At 40.2% G+C, this 17,760-nt stretch overlaps 1 protein-coding gene and 1 pseudogene across 3 annotated transcripts in view; one reads left to right on the top strand and one right to left on the bottom strand.

The window, feature by feature from the left end:
• EXOC6 (exocyst complex component 6) overlaps window positions 1-17,760 on the top strand; it is a 151,250-nt gene that overhangs the window by 21,101 nt on the left and 112,389 nt on the right. Inside the window, exon 2 of one of the 3 annotated variants that reach the window (XM_059662859.1) lies at window positions 4,549-4,556. The exons of the other annotated variants lie outside the window; for them this stretch is intronic. Coding sequence (XP_059518842.1) covers window positions 4,549-4,556 — 8 coding nt within the window. The remainder of the gene's footprint in view (window positions 1-4,548; window positions 4,557-17,760) is intronic. 3 annotated transcript variants of the gene reach the window in all.
• On the bottom strand, window positions 11,362-17,692 carry LOC132214613 (BTB/POZ domain-containing protein 6-like; annotated as a pseudogene).

Genomic DNA, 17,760 nt, shown 5'->3' on the forward strand with positions numbered 1-17,760 from the left:
CACAGTCTTGTTGTTATTAAGCCTTGATTGTTGTAGGTATCACTTGGAGGAATTGACCTTCAGGCCAATTGGCTGTGACAATCAGCTGTGTCTACGGTGGGAGAACTTCTGTGCTGGAGACACCCTTCTGGGGCAAGACTTGCTTCAGTGGGGCTTTGGTGCTCACTGAGTCTGCCCCCTGAGTGTGTCCCTTGTGGATCTGAGGAGTTGTAATCTGGATGGTCCCACTCTGACCACTGGGTACACTGGCTCTTGGATCTCTAAGGAGGTGCTAATTTAGCCTCTGCCTAAGGCTACCCCGCAGGAGCTACGGAGAGATCTGCAGATTCCTCTTCTTTGTTTGGGGTTTGGAGGTGCCCAGATGAGGCCCAGCTGTGAAGCAATGCAAGCTGCTGTGCGGCCTTGGGCCTTCTTTTGGATGTTCTGGGTCTCTCTGACCCAGCTGCAGTTTGTTAGGTAATTTTCAGATTGCAAAGGGCCAGGTCATTCATATGCAAAAGCCTCTTCGTACAGCTTGGGTGGGGCGTGGTCTCAGGAAATCAACAGGGTGGAGCAAACAGCTATGGCTGATCCTCAGTCCTGCCCTAAGAGGCCCCAGGTCTCAGTGTCCCGGTAATCGCTGCAAGCGCCTCTGAGAGAAAGCCACCCTCGAGTTCCACCTGATGCCAGACAGTCCAGTTTCTCCCCGTATGAGTCTGGGTCCCTAGAGACTCGCCCAGATCTAGAGTTCAGAGCAGTCGGGAGCTTGAGACTCCCTCCCGATTGAAAAAGACAACCACATCCTCAGTTGCCAGACCTTTCCGCGTGCGCCTCCGTACCTCTGCACTTTACTTCTGCACCTCCTCTGAGTCTCAGTATGCTTTTCTCTTTCCTTCTAATTGTAGAATTTCCACACAGCCAGCCTTCCTATGGTTCTGGATGGTGTCCGTTTTGTATTTTTTCTGTCATGGTTTCTTGATGACCTTCCTTGTTCTTCCAAATGAGCTTAATAAACTTGTCTTGCTCTAGACAAATTCTCATAATACTTTATTGTATTGAGTTAAATTTATAAATAATTAGGGGGAACAGACCTCTTGATGATGCAGTCTTCATATCTAAGAGCATGTTATGTCTTTCAGGAGAGTTAATTTTCCACAAATAAATTTTAGAATTTCATAAGATTTTGTGTATTTTTTGTTGTTATTTTTAATTGGATCTTTTCTTACATTATGTCTTCTAATTGTTTTTTGCTTATATATAAAATGTTGATTATCATTGTTTATTTTTTTTAGCCTTTTATTAAATTTTCTTACCTGTAGTAATTTTTTCCTATTGGTTCCTATGGGTCTCCAGAAATGTAATTGCATAATCTGTATTTAGAAATAACTTTATTTCTTCCTTTCCACTTCTTACACTGTAGATTGCTTTTCTAGTTTAACTTCATAGCTTAATTGCTACACAATAGTTGAGATGGCATCTTTATCTTTTTCCTGACTTTAACAGGAAAGCTGTTAGTGTTTCCTCATTAAAGAGAACTCTGGTGTTTGGGCTGAGGTATTTATATTTTGTTTTGCTGAGGAAATATCCTTTAATACCTATTTTATTTAGTGTTTTTAACATGAAAGACTACTGAATTTTTTCAGATGTATTTTCTGCATCTGTGGAGATGGTCATACAATTTTTCTTCTTTGCCTTCTGTGATTGAGTTTATTAATGCATTTCCTATTATTGAATTGTTTCTGTATTCATAGAATAAATCCCACTTGGTAATATGAATTGTTCTTTTAGTGTGCTGTTGGACTCTGATAGGGAATTTGCTTTTAAAGTTGTTTTTTTTGCGTTGATGTAAGAGATTGGTTTGTAGTTTTCTTTTTTGGTGTAGTCTTTTTCAGGTCTTCAAATAAATGTTATGCTCATTTCATGAAAGGAAATGGAAGTTCTATTTTACTACTGTGGAAATACTATAAATAGCACTGTATTATTGATTTTTATTTTCATTTCTTTTGTTAATCCTCACCAGTGTCTATTTTTTCCATTGCTTTTCAGAGATAGTGAAAGGGAGGAAGGAGGGGGAGAGGGAGAGAAATATCCATGTGAAACAGACACATGGATTGTTTGCCTCCTCACATGCCCCAACTAGGGGGCAGGAAACAATTCCGAAACCCAGGTATGTGCTCTTAACTGGGAATCAAAGCTAAGGCCCTTCGGTGTGTGGGCTGACACTCTAATTACTGAGCAGCACCCTCCAGGGCTTATCTGATATTTAAAGGCTTGTTAGAATTACCCCATGAAATCAATTGGGCCTATGCTTTTTCTTTGTGTGGGAGTGCCTTGTAACTTTTTTCTAGTTCTTCTGTGATAATGTTCTCTTTTAGACTTTCAAATTTATTAGAGTACAGTTATGCAAATAATAGTCTTATGTTATAATCGCTTCATCCCCCTTGTCAGTTCTGATGTTGGGTATTTGTGATTTCACTCATTTTCCTTCCTTTGATTTAGATTAGATGGTGGTTTGTTTGTTTTGTTGATTTTTAAATGTATTTATTCCATTAATTTTCTGTTTTCTAAGACATTCCGTACTGCATTTATCTTTAATGATTTATCTCTTCTGATTTATTTTATTCTTTTCTAGCTTTTTGTATTTTGTATTTGGTTCATTTATTTTATTGATGTAATTATTTAATGCTATAAGTTTTCCTCTGATGATTACGCTAGCTTTATTTCACATATTCTGACATGTTTTTTAATTTGAATTTTAAAGAAATTCTGCTATTTTATTTTTGTATTTTCCTTTTATCCAACAGTTTTTAAAAAAATCCTCACCTGAGGACATGCTTAGAGAGAGGAAAGAGGAGAGAGGGAGGGAGAGAGGGGGGGAGGAAGGAAAGGGAGAGAGACAGGTAAACATCAGTAGGTTGCCTTATGTACCCACCTCGATTGGAAATCCAACCTGCAACCCAGGTATGTGCCTTGACTTGGAGTAAACTGGCAACCTTTCGGTGCATGGGGTGACACTCCAACCAGTTGAGTGACTCTGTCCAGGGGATCCAACAGCAATTTTTTAAATAGGCTTTTAAAAAAATTCCAGATGTGAAGGGTTTTTTTATTTTTAAAATTTTGCTAATAATTTTTAGTTTTATTACATTATAGCTAGATTAATCTGTATTATTTCTATTCTTTGGAATTCATTGAGGTTTTATTTGTGGCTTTATATGTGATTAATTTTCACCCTAAAAAAGCAGATTCTTTTTCATTAGGACTCAGTTTTATTCATTTATCTCTCTTTATGAGGTTGGTTATATCTTCTAAGGCCTCATATTGTTTTTCATCTGCTCTTTCTTGGACTGAATGGTGTTTTGAAGTCCTTTTTTATTAATTTGTCTCATCTTTTGTAGTTTCTGTTTTGTGAAAGTTTGTCACTAAAGTAATGGGTATATAAATATTGATTAATTTTCTGTTTTATTTTCCGTGGTGAATAGTGGGGTTTTTTGTTTGTTTTTAACTGTTGTTTTGCTGAAAAGTCAATTCTTAAGAGAATTTCTCCTTTAATTGTAGATTAATACTCCTGTAAAGGACTTCGGTAGAATATATAGATCATCTCTTAAGCTACTAGGCAAACTGCACATTAGATCTACTTTAGACAATTTAATATTCTTGTTTAATTTTCTAAAATCTTCTGGGGAATTAGTCTACATCTGCATTCATTAATCTGTTTAATGGTTTGTTTTTAAAATTAAATTTTATTTAGCAATTCAGTTTGTTATCCTAGAAGACAGATACATTTTTATGTATTGGATGTTTCCATTTCTCATATTTTGCATTTTAACAAGTAGCACAAAGTCAACAGGAAGCATTGTCTCCTTGGTTAGGAGTGTAAAAACAGGAAGGAGGAAGTCTATTGCCAATCTGTGTTAGCTGATTGTCCATTCAGGTTTCACCATAGTGGATGTCCATTAACGATTATCATTGTACTCTGTTGTTATCCAGAATTACAGTGAGTGTTAATGTGAATATTACAGAATATCAACCTTAGTTATAGGAAGTAATTAATGTTAACTAACAAATTGCACTTTCCTGTGGAAACAGGATACTGTTAGTGAAAACAAGTCACAGAATTTGCACATAGAGGCAAACAAGACAAGTAAAATTCAGCATCAGAAACAGGGAAAATCATCCTTTTTTTTGGGCTTTGCTTGATCTTGATGCTTTCACAGAATGTATGATCCTTTAAGATATGCTGTGGCTCAGTGCTTGAGCGTGGACCTATGAACCACAAGGTCATGATTTCTCCCGGGTGGGGTGCATGCCTGGCTTGCGGGTTCCGTCCTGGTAGAGGGCGTGCAGGAGGCAGACGATCAATGGTTGTCTCTCATCATTGATTTTTTTTTAAAAAAAATATTTTATTGATTTTTCACAGAGAGGAAGATAGGGGGATAGAGTTAGAAACATCGATCAGCTGCCTCCTGCACACCCCCTACTGGGGATGTGCCTGCAACCAAGGTACACGCCCCTGACCGGAATCGAACTTGGGACCTTTCAGTCCTGCAGGCCGACACTCTATCCACTGAGCCAAACCGGTTAGGGCATCATTGATGTTTTTATCCCTCTCTCCCTCTCCCTTCCTGTTTCTGAAATCTATAAAAACATATTTAAGAAACTAAAAATAAAGATAAAGTAAAATGATTTACAAAAAAGATATAATTGTACCCTTTAAAAAAAATTAGGCTATGTCAACTCCATTATTTAAAAAATTATTTGGCAGAATGTCTTCAGTTGAATTAAAGGAAGCACCTGGGCATTATTTTATAAAACATTCTAAGAGTGCATGTGGCTAACTAGAAGAAATATTTCATGGCAAACACACAGAAGGTGAATATTTTATAAATAAAAAAATCTTTTTCAGTAGTCTATAATGAGAGAGATTGGATTCTCTGTGTATATGTTTTTTTCTTCCTGGATTTGCTAGGAACTCCCAGTTCCTCTGTAACTACAGGATACCTACTTGGTGTAGATACCACACAGTGGTAATTTAGGACACTTATCTTATCCTGTTTTCTTTACTTAGCTGTACAATATTGTGGATATTTAAAAAAATATAAAAGTGTTGTATAAAAGCTAGATAGAATTATATTATTTCTAGAGGCCCGGTGCACTGGGGGAGGGTTCTCAGCCCGCCTGCGCCCTCTCACAGTCCAGGAGCCCTTAGGAGATATCTGACTGACGGTTTAGGCCCACTCCCCATGGAACATTGTTCTGCCATTCAGCGATTTGCATATTAGCCTTTTATTATATAGGATTTTTCTAGAGGCCTGCTTGACATGCTCTTTTCCTCAGAACTCCATTCACTTAAAGTATACCTTTAGACCCTTATTTTTGGATTATTTTGTAATAGTGCTTCCCAGCATGTTTTATGACATGGCTCAAACAGAAAGTTAGATTGAAGGCTGAGATCATTATTGCAGTATGCCTGTAACCTATTCAGTTGGGAAGATGTGCTGTAATGTATTGGTCAGATAGGGGGATTTGTAAATCCCATCTTATGGCAACAAATGTGTATGTGGGTTTGTGTGTGTATGTGTATTTTAGTCAAGGATTTTTTAATTTAATTTTTATTTTTTGGTTTTAATTGTAGGTAACACTTCAACTCGAGTTAAGGAAAAATGAAAAAAAAGTAGTGGAAGGTTACTGGGGAATCTCACAAAATTCTTAGGGCAGTCATACTTGTGGAACAAAAATATTTTCAAATCATGTGACTTTATGGGAAAAGAAGCCCTTCTCCCAAATAATAATAACTTGTTCACTATCTTTGAATAATATATTAGCTCACTGGATGGATATTACTGAAATTTTGGGCACCTTAAGTATATCTAAAGAAGGGAGTCCCACTTCTGACTCTAGTTGCAGGGTTTCAAGTGGGTTATAAACTGGTATTGAAGAGACTGTTCCACTGAAAGATTAGATTAAAATTTCAATTTACATAGCCAACAGTACAAACACCAAGTGGTCACTCCGATAGAAACAGATAGAACATCTCAATGTAGCTTTCCTTCGTTTCCAGGATTCATACGGGGGGTACAGAGAATTGCTAATGACTTTACCTGGGCAAAATGGGGTCCTACTGGATCTCAGAAGCTTAATTTTTTCTGTGTACACTGCCCTTTTATATTTGGGGCTTTTATGTAAAAACATGTTTAAAATCTTGGCTTTAGTTTAATTGCCAAAATGACTAATTTGTTGCATGACCAACTTGGTGAATTTACCAAATTTACTAATAAACCAAAAACCTGTTTTGAAAACTATTTTTGAGGTTAATAGCAAACAATTTGTATTGGATAGGATGGTTTTAATAGTTTTGAAAATTTCTGACCAGTTTTTGTGTGTGATTACTTTTAACATTGTCTTCATAGTATTGTTTTTAGAAATGTTTAATTTGTCAAAAGTTGATAATCATAGGGTAGTTAATTGCCTTATAGATATATTTAATATTCAGCAAAATATATTTTATAGTTAGTAACCAAAATATCAGTACTAATCAATAATATTAGTACCTGGAATCTGAAAAGCATTCAGTGTAAAAATGAAATTGCTGAAGGATATAATAAGCAGTCTCTTAATTATGAAATACCAAATCTTAATTATTAATTGTAAATAAATACAAAAATAAGCTTTATTTATCATTTGAAACATTGGTCAAAGAGTAGTAAAAATGTCTATAGGCTGGAAGAATAAATAAAGAATGCTCAAAAGAATGCGAAAGCAATTTTTTTTTTATACTAGAAAATCAGAATTAAGACTAGTGTCTCATTTTAGGTAAATGTAGTTAGTGTTTGAAAAAGTAGAAAATAATAATAAAAAGCATCCAGTGGAAGTCAGACGTAGCTGATACAATTTTGTCAGATAAAACAGTGAAATTTTGTTTTCTGATAAAGGTTTGTAGGAAGTATTGACACCAGAAGGTAAAACAGTGTCAGTGCCCAGGCAGTTCTGGACAGTATTTCTGCCTTTAGTTTTCCAGTATTTTAAAAGTCCATATCCTTGCTAGAGTTATTGCTTTTTCTTAAAAGCAGCTGATTGCCCTAGCCGGTTTGGCTCAGTGGATAGAGCGTCGGCCTGCGGACTCAAGGGTCCCAGGTTCGATTCCGGTCAGGGGCATGTACCTGGGTTGCGGGCACATCCCCAGTAGGGGGTGTGCAGGAGGCAGCTGATCGATGTTTCTCTCTCATCAATGTTTCTGACTCTCTATCCCTCTCCCTTCCTCTCTGTAAAAAAATCAATAAAATATATTTTAAAAAAAAAAGCAGCTGATTGACATTTCATAACATTTATAGGAAAGTCTGCTAATGACTAGTATTATCATGGCAGTCACTGTAGGTGAGTATCCTTTCACAGTATTCTACCTGGGCCTTAGCTTTGCTCTTTTGTGGTTATTTATGCAACAGTATATCCATTCTATTGGAGAACAACGGATTCTATGATAGAGAAAGGCCATTTTATTTTGTTTAGAAAAGGAATATAGTACTCTAGTAAATATGGGCAATTTGGAGAAATTGAGATTGGGTACTTTGAGGTTATATCAGCTTTTCTCGAAGTGTACACATTATTTTAGTAAAAGTTAAAAAATCTTGCCCTGGCCAGTTTGGCTCAGTGGATGGAGCATCGGCCTGCGGACTGAAGGGTCCCAGGTTTGATTCCGGTCAAGGGCATGTACCTTGGTTGCGGGCACATCCCCAGTGGGAGATGTGCAGGAGGCAGCCGGTTGATGTTTCTCTGTCATCGATGTTTCTGACTCTTTATCCCTCTCCCTCTCTGTGGGGGATCAATAAAATATATAAGAAAAAAAAAGTTAAAAAATCTTTCTTAGGAAACATGCATGTTATTTTCTCCATAGATATTGTGATGGAATTTTTTTAAACAATGAAGATACAGTGAAAAATACTTAAAATAGTATAGGGATACAATGTGCTTTTTGACAAAAAAATAATCCTAATATGTTACCAGTAATAAAAAAAAGGGTCCTTTCTTACATAGTATCTTGTGAATGTTGTTTGTTTTCCATCAGAAAAAGATGTTTCCCTTAAAAAACAACAATGGAATATGACTAATAAATCACTTACCTTAGCAAAATATAGCATGTGTTCAAAAGTTGAAGTAGCCTGAATTCCTAAGGCATTTGATTTGGTGATCAAAGCATTAATTTTCAATGAACCAATTTTAACATTTTAATGACATCTTAGTTTTCTTATATTTATATCCACTAGGTGGCGACCTATACATAGACTTCAAGAAGGCTTTTCTGAAAGATCATTTAAATTCTATAAGCCTGATATATCAGATAATCAAATACTGTGTGATAACTTACATTTCAACACTGCTTTTATGTGGAATATTTGATATAATAAAGATAGGAAATTTGTTTGTATTTAAAATTTTTTAGTTATAAAGATATATACTTTGTTTTTATGTGTTCCTAGTTGCCAAAATTAAAATATTTAAATAAGATCTTTAGTGTAGCATAGTATGTCTTTGTTTTCTATTCAGATGAAATTTTAAAGTTAGCTATTCTTTTAAAATTTATTTTTCATCTGCATTTTTCTCTGATTAGCAATACATTTTGCCAGAAGAAGTACGATTTTATTGTGCTAAACTTTTAGAAGGGATGACTAAACTCTTACATTGAACTCATTATCTGTATATGGAGCGTTAAGGAACAACCTGAATGTATGTGGAATAGTGGAAAATTTGTTTTTTTAGAATAGTATGTTTGCTCTTTCTGGTTTTGTCATATATCGGTGTGTATTTATTTATAGGAATGTGATTAATTCGCCAGTAAACATTATAAAATGCTGGGGGGCATTTTGAAAAAAGAAAAAATTATTTTATTAAAATTGTATATTTGTTGAAAATTTAGGATAGTAGTATATCTGGCACATTAGTATTTCAGCGGTTCTCAACCTGTGGGTCGCGAACAATGAAAATACATCCTGCATATCAGATATTTACATTATGATTCATAACAGTAGCAAAATTACAGTTATGAAGTAGCAACGAAAATAATTTTATGGTTGGGGGTCACCACAACATGAAGAACTGTACTAAAGGGTCGCGGCATTAGGAAGGTTGAGAACCACTGATTATTAGATGGATACAACTGTTAACCAACTTAAGGTTCAAAGAATGAAGAGTGCTGAATGCTATTTCCTTTCTTGTCCTGCAAATTAAATATTTAAAGAATAATGATTATCATTCAAAGACCAAAGAAAGGATAAAAGAAAAGTATATTTTTCAGAGTTTCTTCAGCTGAGGTCAGACGAGTACAGGGCCCTCAGTTTTCTCTGCTTCATATTTTGGTCTTCCTTATTTTGTTGCATTTGTAATTTACAGCTGCCTAACAATTAGCTATGCCTCAGTTCTCATCCTCTTTTCTGTCCATCTGATGATTTCACCTGATGGATGCAGCAGTGCACATCAGGGATTCCCTATTGAGTCATTCTCAATTGTTGCTCTTCAAAGGTGATCTGGTTAGTTGCTGTGCTGGTAACTTCTCTGTATTCCCTGCTGCTTCTCACCATTTCTGATTGGAAATTCTGTATGACATAATGATTAGGAGCAGTGGCTTTGGAGTCAGGCCAACCTGGGGTTAAATCTTGGCCAGCTTTGGATTTAAAATCTTAATCTTTCCATACCTCATCTGTAAATTGGAATGCTAACAGAATGTACATCGTAAAGCTGTAGTGTATATTAATGAGATAATGAATGTAAAGCACTTAAGTACTTCATTGTGCATTACTGCTTTTAAAAAAAACCTTCACCACATTAAGCCAGAAGTAGCAGATATGACTCCTCTTTTTTTTTGGCATTTATTTGTTTATTTATTTATTTATTTATTTATTTATTTATTTACTTACTTACTTACTTACTTACTTACTTACTTACTTACTTACTTATTTAATTCTTTTTGCTTAATCCCTTCACCTTTTTCACTCAGCCCTGCAAACCCCCAATAGGATTCTTCTTTAGTCTGTTAAGTCACTGTGGAGAATTGTTGACAGGGAGTGTCCATCTTCTCAGCTTTTCTTCGTATCCTCTCCCTTCACTATCTCCCCAAATTGTCTCTATAATTAAACATAGGTCCCTTCAGAGAAAAGAGTGAAAGTCCTGCTATGGTGTCAAGAAATTCTTGGGATAAGAGTTGCTTTTGCTTTCTTTCCTTTCCTAGTGTTCTTATGCATATCCACCCTTTCTCCTTTTTTGCTGCTCTCTATTCAGTCAGATAGTTATTATTGCCTTTTAAAGCACATTTTTAGAATAGTTACTTTTAATATTACTTTTCATCAGAGTGGGTAGAAGATTAACTCAACCACATGCAGTGATTAGTTTTATTTGAGTGCTTGCGTGCTGGATTTTATTATATTTTTTAAAATATATTTTTTTATTGATTTTAGAGAGGAAGGGAGAGCGAGTGATAGAAACATCAATGATCAGAGAGCATCATTGATCGGCTGCCTCCTGCATGCCCCACACTGGGGATTGAGCCTGAAACCAGGGCATGTGCCCCGACCGGGAATTGAACTATTACCTCCTGGTTAAGAGGTCAGTGCTCAACCACTGGGCCATGCTAGCTGGGCTGTGTGCTGGATTTTAGATTTTTGCTAGATCTATTACATTGAGAAAGTCAGAACTAGGAACTTTCTAGTGTACTTTCCAGGGCCAACATTCTATCTTTTGATAAATTTTGGATTCTGACACTTGTCTGATCCTTCAGTACTTTTTAAAAATATAATTTACTAGTAGCCCAGGGCACAAAAATTTGTGCATTCAGGGGGGAGGGTCACTACTGGAGAGTCAGTATTTGCAGCCAGCCAGCCAGTGACTCTCTCAGTGTCTATTTCTGACTTCTTTCGCTGTCTGTCTTCCAACCCCTAATCATATTTCCACCTGGATGCATCATTTTTACTCCCAATATGCTGTATAGAGAAGGAGTCAGGATGCTGTCTTCCCATGAATAGTACTCAGTAACAAGCCAATTGCATTTTAGTTGTGCAATGCCCCTATCCACCCTTCAAATCCCTTCCACCATGCATTTCTGTTTCCCTTTTTGTTTGTTGGATTGTTCTGCTGCTCCTTCTCCTCACCCCACCACCTTTGGATCGTAATGTAAAATTCTTTTACCATGTCAAGAAATTATTAAAAATACAGGTACTTTGAAAAAAAAAATACAGGTACTTCTCCGAACACCGGCCGGGGGGGGGGAGGGGAGGGGCAGGGAAGAGGTGGCTGCTGGTGGTGGCCGCCTCTTCCCTGCCCCCCCCAGCCAGTGTTTGGAGAAGTATCTATATTTTTTTTTCAAAGTACTTGTATTTTTAATAATTTCTAGACTTTTTTTTTTTTTAAATGACTTTTCCCAGGTTTTAGATTTGGAGGGAAGGTCTTAAGCTTAGAACAACTCAGAACAAAATCTAGGAGGGTGGGAGGGACAGCCAAGCCCACAAAGCAGGTGGCGTATGCACCTCTGGTGGGGTCTGGGCTGCCCTCCGCCCCCAAATCCACCCTCCACCTGAGTGTGCACCCCAATGTGCAGGAGATATGATGAGGCCCAGCCCCCTGTATTCAGAACTGGGCTCTGGCCGTGTAGAAACGTCTCATTTATACCTCTGGCTACAGCCAGCTGCGCACAAAAGGTTAGGAGTCCTGAAGCCTGTCCTGGCAAGGAGGAAGGGTGCGGCCCTCCATCCCCCCAGCACCCGCACACCCACGGCCTCAGGCGTAGAAGATGAGCTCGGGGATCTGCCCGCCCTGCACTCCGGTGCCCTTGGTGCTGTTGGAGGAGCACTGGAACTGGAAGGTCACCTTCCCGCACTGCACCTCTGTCAGGCCCTCCTGCCCGAAGTAGCTGAGCTTGCTGCCGTCCAGCATGGCGCTGGCCGTGTAGAAGGTGTCCTGCTCCACCTGTACCGGGTGCTCGAACCAGACCAGGAAGGTGCTGCTGGAGCTGTCGGACACAAACCTGGTCAGGTTCTGGGCGAGGACCACCCCCAGGCACTTGAGCTCGATCTTCACACAGTACTCGGCTTTCCTGGAGCTGGACCTGTACAGGCCCAGCCCCACCACAAACACCCTCCTGTCCGCTGCAAACTGGATGCTGTCGCAGCGCCCCTGGTAGCACCACTGGCTGCTGCGGTAGGCCGAGGACTGGAAGCGGTGGCACCTCTGCGGGGCCAGGCCTCGCCTCTTGGTCAGTGGGAAGTTGAGCAGGGGCTTGTTGGCTGCCGTGTACCACAGGAAGATGTTGTGGGTCTCCTCCAGCATCAGGATGTCCGACTGGGCAGCACCGTTGGCAAACTCCTCCAGGGTCATGGTCCGAATGCGGACCAGGTAGAGGGCCGGCCCCAGGATGTGCCTCTTGTTGCGCGGGGTGGCGGGCAGGCCCTGCCGTTTGCACTCGGCCTCGGCCCAGTTGAGCACGGCCTCGAAGACCACCGCCTCCTTGGTGTTGAGGGCCTCCCAGGTGACTACGACCTCCAGGGTCTTCCAGTTGATCTCGCAGAAGCCCTTGGACTGTAGGGCCATCTCCGCCTGCTCGTCAATGACCTCCTAGCAGTGCTGGGTCAGCTTGGGCTCCTCAAATAGCCGGCTCTGCGACAGCAGGACACAGGCGTTCTTGGCTTCCAGGCTCGTCTCCAGGAAGTGCACGCAGGCTTTCGCTGGCGGCCATCTCTTCCCTGCCCCACGCAGCTTCTCTGATCACCGGCAGGGGGGCAGGCAAAGGCGGCCCCAGTTCTCCGATCATGGGCCAGGGGGCCCATGCTCTTGCCTGCCGCCTGGGTTTCTGATCACCGTCAGCGGCAGGCGGCTTCTTCTGTCCTTCCCCTTTCACCTCCCAGCATTGCGCCTACATATGCAAATTAACCGCCATCTTTGTTGGCAGTTAATTTGCATATCACCCTGATTAGCCAATGGGAAGCGTAGCGAAGGTACGGTCAATTACCATGTTTGTCTATTATTAGATAGGATTTCTGTAATTTAGAATGTTTTTTTCACCTCAACCTGTTTATTTCTGTGTACTCTGCTAAGAATGCTCTCATTGCTATGGCTGTGGGTGACAAGTGATTGTATCAGTTTGGGATGCACCTTCTATTCATGATTATCAAGGGTCAAGAGAGACGAGGACTTAGTAATAGGTAGATCACGACCTACTCTTTCTCATTTATAGCACTAATTCCTTAATGTTATTTTTTTAAAATATATTTTATTGATTTTTTACAGAGAGGAAGGGAGAGAGAGATAGAGCGTTAGAAACATTGATGAGAGAGAAACATCGATCAGCTGCCTCCTGCACATCTCCTATTGGGGATGTGCCCGCAACCCAGGTATATGCCCTTGACCGGAATCGAACCTGGGACCTTTCAGTCCGCAGGCCGATGCTCTATCCACTGAGCCAAACCGGTTTCGGCACCTTAATGTTATTTTTATTTCCTTCATTGAGACTTGACAGTTTTACTTGACAGGCAGAAGGCATGGAATATATATAGTTCATCCATGTCAGGCTCTGGTTTTCTGTGAATGGGGGTGTTATGTTCTGATATTGTTTTCCTCCATACTAATAGTATCAATAGGAAAAGAGGAGTTCACCTGTATGCTATAATAGATCCACTGGCATCGTCCTGAATTACTATAAAACAATACTAGTTTTGTTTTTTAAAACTCTGGAGAAGAAATTAGAAAGACACACCAAAGGATGGATTTTTAAAGAACTTTCTAAAATAAAATAGACTTTTGGGAAATAAGTATTTATCTTCCTGTCTATTTATATGTTACTATTAAATTGAAAAGAGATAACAGTATTGCCTTTGCACTCAAGAACGGAGTGAAACCTCCTTTGGAGGGACACTATAGTAGGGCAGTCCTGAAATATCTCTTGCTAGATTTCGCTGCAATGTTAAAACTGTTGTAAGGAGAAAAACAAGTTCTTTGGTATGTTTTGTTTACTGCCTGGTATTTTAAGAGCCAGATAACTACCAAACTGTTTTATTAAATACTAGAGGCCTAGTGCACAAAAAGTTGTGCACTTGGAGGGGTCCCTCAGCCTAGTCTGTGCCCTCTTGCAGTCTGGGGCTGTCCACCTGCTGGCTTAGGCCTGCTCCCTGGGGGATCAGGCCTAAGCTGACAGTCAGACATCCCACTGGCAGCCCGGGAGCCCTCGGGGGATGTCCACTTGCCAGCGGCTAGCAGGCCTAAGCTGCAGTCAGACATCCTTAGCCCTGCTGAGGAGGCACGAGAGGCTCCCACCATCACTGCTGTGCTGGCAGCCGTCAGCCTGGCTTGTGGCTGAGCAGAGCTCCCCCTGTGGGAGTGCACTGACCACCAGGGGGCAGCTCCTGCATTGAGCATCTGCCCCCTGGTGGTCAGTGTGTGTCATAGTGACCAGTCATTCCCAGTGGTTCTGCTGTTAGGGTCAATTTGCATATTACCCTTTTATTATATAGGATAGAGGCCTGGTGCATGGGTGGGGGCCGGCTGGTTTGTCTTGAAGGGTGTCCTGGATCAGGGTGGGGGTCCTGCTGGGGTGCCTGGCCAGCCTGGGTGAAGGGCTGAGCGCCGTTTTCAGGCTGGCCACACCCCCTTCAGGGTGGGGGTCTCCACTGGGGTGCCTGGCCAGCCTGGGTGAGGGGCTGATGGCTGTTTGCAGGCTGGCCAAGCCCCCCAGCGGGGACCCTCACCCCATGGGGGTTTGGCCAGCCTGGTGAGGGGCTGAGGGCCATTTTCAGGCTGCCCACAGTCCCTTCAGGGTGGCCACGGCTGTGGGCTGGAAGCAGGTATCTGGGATTTATTTATTTTCTATAATTGAAACTTTGTATCCTTGAGCGGAGCTCAGGGCCAGCAGGGCAGGCGGGAAGCTTGGCTTCCTCCATTGCCCGGGACAACCCAAGCCTCCTGCTCGCTCCAGCTCCATGGCTGCAGCCATCTTAGTTGGGTTAATTTGCTCCTGATTGGCTGGTGGGTGGGCTAGTGGGTGTGGTGGAGGTACAGTCAATTTGCATGTTTCTCTTTTATTAGATTAGATGTTTTTAAAATCTCAGAAATGCATATATTTATTACTTAAAGACTATTATACTTGCTCACAATTATGAAATTAAAATTTGTTTATGGCATGCCAAGGTCAGTTAGATAAACTTCCTCTTGCACATGGATTTTTCTTTGGAACAACATTGTTTGTTTAATTAAGAGTTCTTTTTATATGTACTAATGGTAGGAAAAGTGCAAGGTGGGAATTCTAGTCCTGCCTTGGTCACTCACTAGGTTACATTAGTCATTTACCATTCCTATGCCTGTTTCTTCATTTGTGAAAAGGAGGCAGTGATACTTTCTCTGGTGTGGTATAAGAAAGAAATGAAGTATTAGATGTTAAAAATGCAAAAGGCCCCATACAAATGTCAGGTGATAGTGGTAGTCAGCTCATTTAACAATGGATAATTGAGTGTTAGTCATATTTGATACTTGCAGCTAGTACTCAATTATTCAGCAGGGTTCACTCATTTTACAAGGATTTGGTTGTCTCTTAAGTGCATACTGTGCTAGTAGCCAATATATATGAGCACTTACATACAGTGTGTCAGTTATTGTGCTAAGAATTTTTCATGTGTTTACTGTAATCCATGTAGTAGTCTGATAATAATCCTCATAACAGAATTTTTTTATCGCTATTTTATTGTTGAAAGAATTAAGATTTAGAGAAGTCAGGTAGCTTACCTGAGGTTGAACAACTAGTAAGTATTCTTTCTGATTCTATCTATCATCCATCCATCCATGAACCCATCTTTCATAAATTATTATTTTTTATTGGGCATCTGCTATATAATAGGCAGTATTCTAGGGCTGGATATACAACAGAGAACAAAACACAAACATTCTGTGCCCTCATGCAACTTACATTCTAGTAGGGGAAGACAGAAAATAAAGTGCGAAGTAGAGAGTATTTCTCCAGTAGTAAGAATGTTGCAGTGACAAAGTAACTCCTTTATTTTAGAAAATAAAAAAAGAGAGAAAATAAAGCAGGGAAGTGTGTGTGTGTGTGTGTGTGTGTGTGTGTGTAATGTAGATATTGTAGCTGGAAAGGGCCTTATCAAGAAGAGGGTAACAGCCTGGCCACGGTGGCTTAGTAATTGAGAGTTGACCTATGAACCAGGAGGATATAGTTTGATTCCCGGTCAGGGCACATGCCTGGGTTGTGGGCTTGATCCCCGGTAGGGAGTGTGAGGGGGCAGCCAATCAATGATTCTCTCTCATTGATGTTTCTATCTCTCTCTCCCTCTCCCTTCCTCTCTGAAATCAATAAAAAAATATATTTTAAAAAGAAGGGGGTAATAGACTGAAGGAGGAGAGGGAGGCTGCCACACATGAGAAATGTGATCCAGGTAGAGGAAACTATGGGCAAAGCATAGGACAGGAATGTGCCTGGTGTGTTTCAGGAACCACAAGGAGGCCAGTGTTGCTAACATGAAATAAGTAAAGTGAAGAATAAGTAGTTGGAAATGAGGTCAATGAGATAACATGGGGAAAAATTATGTAGAGCTTTATGGACTGTTGTAAGAAAAATGGGGTTTTGAGCAGAAGAGAGACATGGGATCCGAATTATGTTTTAATGGGATCATTCTGTCTATTGTGTTGAGAACAAACTGAAGACAAGGCATGTTGACGGCTTGGTCCCAGGGAGGTACCAGTGGAGGTAGCAAAGGTTGATTTGCTGGATTGTTTTGGTGGGGGTAAGAGAAAGAGGACAATCAGTGATGATTTCAAAGTTTTTTGCCTGATCAACTAGAAGAGCTAGAGCAATTACTGAGATGGGAGAAACTGTGAGAGGAGCAAGTTTCAGAGAATAGGAAAGTAATTTATTTTATACATATTTGAGATGCTTATCAGATATCCACTTGGAGAGAAATAAATTTCAGAAGAGAGGTCAGGGCTGGAAATGTACACCTGGAAGGTGTCACTGGTGTTTATGAAATTTAAAGCTCCAAGTCTAGATTAGAGAAAGAAAGTAGTATAGGTAGAAAAGAGATGCCCAAGATCAGAGCCTAGTTCTAGCTTAGCTCTTTAACAGCCCAAGTACTTAAAATTGCTATCCTATATTGTCCTCTCTAGTATTATTATAGGTATGTATTAAAAACCTAAGCCATGGAGGCTGCCCTCAAGAAGCTTATGTTCTATGTGGAGAAACAAAATATATGACTTATAATTGAAACATTTAAATTACAATGCAAAGTCATATATGATTACATGTCAGAATGAATGGAAAGGACTATATGTTTAGCTGTCCTGCCCATGAAAAGATTACTTGGCATTGAAATGATTGACAAAAGCCTATTGGAGGAAATGGGACTTGAACTAAACCTCAAACTATGGTCAACAGATTGGGGGGGGGGTGCATTTTGGGGAAGGTGCCAAGACTACCCTTGGGTTCAGTAATTCACTAGGAGGACTCACAGAATTTAGCAAAGCCGCTATACTCACAGTTACTCTATGTTAACAGCAAAAGGATACAGACTAAAATTCACCACAAGAACAGCCTTATAAGGCAGGGTCTAGGAGAGTTCCAGGCAGGAGCTTCCAGTTGTTTGTTCCAGTGGAGTAGTCTGGACAGCATTTACATCTCCCAGTAATGATGTGTGTCAGCACTTATGGAGTGTTGCCAACCACGGAAGCTTACCCCAGCCATGGTATCCAGGATTTTTACTGGGATTGGTCACATAGGCATGGCTCACTGCCTGTGTTGCAGACCTTAGT

The sequence above is a fragment of the Myotis daubentonii genome, chromosome 13 (assembly GCF_963259705.1).
Source record: "Myotis daubentonii chromosome 13, mMyoDau2.1, whole genome shotgun sequence".
Lineage (NCBI taxonomy): Eukaryota > Metazoa > Chordata > Mammalia > Chiroptera > Vespertilionidae > Myotis > Myotis daubentonii.